General features: G+C 50.6%; 1 protein-coding gene across 1 annotated transcript in view; it reads right to left on the reverse strand.

Moving 5' to 3' along the window:
- Nucleotides 1-383: 383 nt before the first annotated feature.
- USP17L2 (ubiquitin specific peptidase 17-like family member 2) overlaps nucleotides 384-3,668 on the reverse strand; it is a gene marked incomplete at its 3' end in the record, with an annotated part of 5,929 nt that continues 2,644 nt past the window's right edge. Inside the window, exons 7-10 of the mRNA XM_010076219.1 lie at nucleotides 3,292-3,432; nucleotides 3,074-3,174; nucleotides 873-1,008; nucleotides 384-433 (exon numbers count right to left, since the gene is read on the reverse strand). Coding sequence (XP_010074521.1) covers nucleotides 384-433; nucleotides 873-1,008; nucleotides 3,074-3,174; nucleotides 3,292-3,432 — 428 coding nt within the window. The remainder of the gene's footprint in view (nucleotides 434-872; nucleotides 1,009-3,073; nucleotides 3,175-3,291; nucleotides 3,433-3,668) is intronic.

The following is a 3,668-nucleotide window of genomic DNA, read 5'->3' on the forward strand; positions in this document are numbered from 1 at the left end:
TGACAGATACTAGAACACTGCAATATTCCCTTCTATTTGCAAGAAGGATTTCCAATTCATTTGTGTCCTGCAGAGCCCAGAAAATCCATCTCAGAAAAAACCTCAAGCTAAGGAACAGAGTCTCTAGTGCCTAGGAGCAGGATGGGATTCACGCTGCGTCCTCCCCAAGCCTGAAAGGAATTAATAGAGTATACTCCTATTTGCAGCTACCTCTTTTCAGAAAACTCAGAGGAAATTCGCTGTCTTAGATATCTATTCTCGTCACTTCAGCTGATTTTGGCTGGGGAGGTCATAAGTTTTTGAGGCCAAGTTAAATGGACACAGTGACCAAACGCAAGCCTTCTCAGAAAACAAAGGAATCTTAGGGAGCTGCCGCTACTTACCTTCTTTGTATTCTTCTGGTTTTTGGCCTGATTTTGGCTTTGCCTACTGCCTACATTAAGAAAGACGAGAGAGAAGAGAGGAGAGAAGGGAGAAAAGAATTATTGTCTTAGAATTATTGGGTAGAAGCACTGTATTGTATTATTCCCCATCGAGACTAGGGAACCTGACCAAGTTTATAATCTGGTGCTCCACACCATGCAAAGAAAAGCCTGTCAGCCTTCTCCAACATTCTTAGATGGTCCGTGGACCTCCAAAAGCCATCTTAGATGGTCGATGGACCTTCTCAAACCTTCTTAGATGGCAACTACTCGCATCATTTTCAAGACTGAAGATGCTTTCTTTCCTTGCTCCTCACCTCCCCGACCCCACCATTGTCAGCCTCTTGTTCTCACACCTCTGAGGAGCAACTGAACAGCATTTGGGGGCAGATGGGAGGGGAGACACATGCGCAGCCCTGCAGGTGAGCACGGCCTGGTCTGGTCACTCACAGCCCAGTGGACGATGCGGATGTTGTTTTTGATGGTGCTGAACAGCTCGCGATGGATTTCACTAGGCAGCTCCCTCAAGACCTTCTCCAAAGGCTGGGGCAGGGAGAACATCACCCCCAACATGGCCAGAGCAGCACTGCAAGCCAGAGTGCTTGGTCAGCAGGGCTACCTTGGCCATTGTGCAGGGCCTGGGACAGACTGCTGGACCCAGGCTGTTCTGCAGCCCTGGCCCTGCCCATCCCCCTCGCCTGGGGTGCCCCAGAGCCCTGCCAAGCAGGCAGGACAGGGCTGAGGTGGTGTTCCCAATGGGGCAGGGAGGAACGCAGTGGTGGGCCTGGGGGCTGCCCTGGCCAGCTTTGGCTACTGCGGGACTGGCTGACACACCGGGGGCTGGACAGTGTGGTGAGATGGAGGGCTCCACTCCACAGGGATGTCCTGAAGTTTTCCCTGGAGCTCTGGTCCCCTTTCTCCACAGGGAACAAGCACTTGGGGCTGTCGGGGCTGGTACCTGTCAGCTGGTGGCAAGTACTTCAGCAGGCTGCTGACCTCTTCCCTGGGGCACCGGCTGGTCAGCAGGAGGAGGAGTGACTCCATGCTGAGCCATGTTGGTGCCAGGCAGACACGCTCCAGGTTTCCATGGATGCCATTCACGATCTTTGGCACCTGGAGGGGACACAGGTGAGGATGCTGCTGCCACTGGAGCCCAGCCATTTCCCCAGCTGCTGCCACTGAAACTGCCGCCCCTTCCCATCCTTCTCTGCTGGCTTAAGAGAGCTTCAGGTGCCCAAGACACTGGGGTTTGGGAGGGAGGAATGGAGGAGTGAAAACTTCCACCCTTCTGGATCACAAGGGTGCATTCAGAAAGGAAGTCTCGAGTTAAAAAACTTTTTAAACCCCCCAAACACCTCTGTTCTTTCTGGCATCGTCCAATTCCCTACAGAAATCTGAAGCACCACGTAGGACTGGGTTTGGTAAGGACAACAGTTTTATTGCTTCCATCACAAATGTCAAGTTTGATGGTTAGCGTTCTTTTGATAATGTTTATCTGCAGCCTTTGATGATGACTTGCAGGTTGTGACGGCAAGCTCAGCCACAAGGCCTGAACGCTTCTGTCCATAAGCCACGCACCTGAAACACCTGGCAAAGAGGAAGCATTTCCAGCTGCAAACGTTGCTTACTTTTGAGTCCTCCTCTCCAGAGTTCTCTTTGTGTTTCTTTTTCTTCTTCACTTTCTTGCATTTCTTTTTCAATTCTGGATCACAAGAAAGCTTGTTTCCCTCTTTTGCCCTTTCCTTTCAGGTGCGCTTTCATCTGCCTCTGCACAGGAAGGTTTTCTCTTTCTGGGTGTTCGTTTTTCATTTGGCTGGCAAGAGCCCACAAACGCTGGGTGAACTGGCACTGCTGGGAGCACACATTGTCCACTGCCATATGCCAGCTGATGGTGACTGTCCTGCCGTGTTTCTGTGCTGCAAATGAGCCTCTGCTTGGGAGGCACACAGTCTTGTTGTCTTCTGATCAGCTTCTCCCACTCCTCAGTGACAGAGTGCGCTCTCTTCCTGCTGCACTGCTGATGGGGAGTTCCTGCAGAGTCACGTGTTTTGCTCTTCTCTTGGATCCTCTGCATATTTTCTTTACCTTCTTGATTTCGCAGTCCTACGATGTCTCCAGGAAATAGACTGTTCCTCACATTATTCAGCTGCGCTACAGAAGTGCTCTTTGTCTCTTGGCCTTCACCACCTGCTCCAGAGGTCAGATCATGGTGCCTGGAGAAACAACAGTGATCTTAGCTCAGCATTGTCCTCGCAGCCTCCTTGTGGCATCCTGACATTTTCCGGCGTGGTGTGACACATAGAAGACTGAGCCAGCACTAGATGTTGGAAAACAGGTCCTGGTCTTCCAGCCACATCTGTCCCTTTCAGAGCAGTAACTCATCTTTGTACCCTCTCGGACCTCTGTTTCACCTCTTCTCACAGACAGCCAGTCTCAGAGAGCAGACAGCTAGCAATTTACACAAGCGCAACAGTTCAGTGCCAGATGGGGAGAGAGAAGAAAGGACCTGGCCAACTGCAGAACAGACAGAACCTGACTGGACAGTCATTCTCTCCTGGCACAGAAAGCAAAACCCGCCAGAGAACAACAGCAACAAGATCGGTACCAGGAGAGGGAGTGTATTCTGAGCACTCTGTCACACTCGTTATTACCTGGCATAGAAGAGTAAATAGGCACACTGGCAGAGAACTGTCTTGATGTCACAAAGACGTACAGAGTCATCGTTCATCTGGTACCACTGTCCATCACCGGCCTGCAAAGAAAGGCGAGGCTGTCTTGAGATGAACCCAGGGGTTTGAAAACAAAACCACAGACAGAAGACCGCTGAAGGACACAATACACCAGTGCAAGTCACAGAGCTGACTTTCACCTTCACGAAGCAGTAATAGTGTCCTGCCTGACAGCCGGAACCTTCATGTACCAGGACGGCATACAAGGAATAGAGTGGTCGTTCCTCAGATGCTTCAGACATGTATGCTCCAAGGTCCAAATGCTCCGGATACTCCACGACCTAAAGAGAGACCCAGAAAACTCAAAAATTATCCTGAGAGTCTTTAGGAAGCAGCCTGAGAAAATCTTGTCACCAAACGCAGGTTAGAGGTATAGAAAGCGATCTTCTGGTTCATCAAAACCAGCTGTTGCCGTTTCATCACTTCGGTGGCAGAAAACTGTTCCTGGCCAAACAAGTTCTTTAGGAGCACAGTAGAGTGCTTCTCCCCAGTTTGGAACTTCCCTCTTACCACAAGG

Source organism: Pterocles gutturalis, unplaced genomic scaffold (assembly GCF_000699245.1).
Source record: "Pterocles gutturalis isolate BGI_N339 unplaced genomic scaffold, ASM69924v1 scaffold18873, whole genome shotgun sequence".
Classification (NCBI taxonomy): domain Eukaryota; kingdom Metazoa; phylum Chordata; class Aves; order Pterocliformes; family Pteroclidae; genus Pterocles; species Pterocles gutturalis.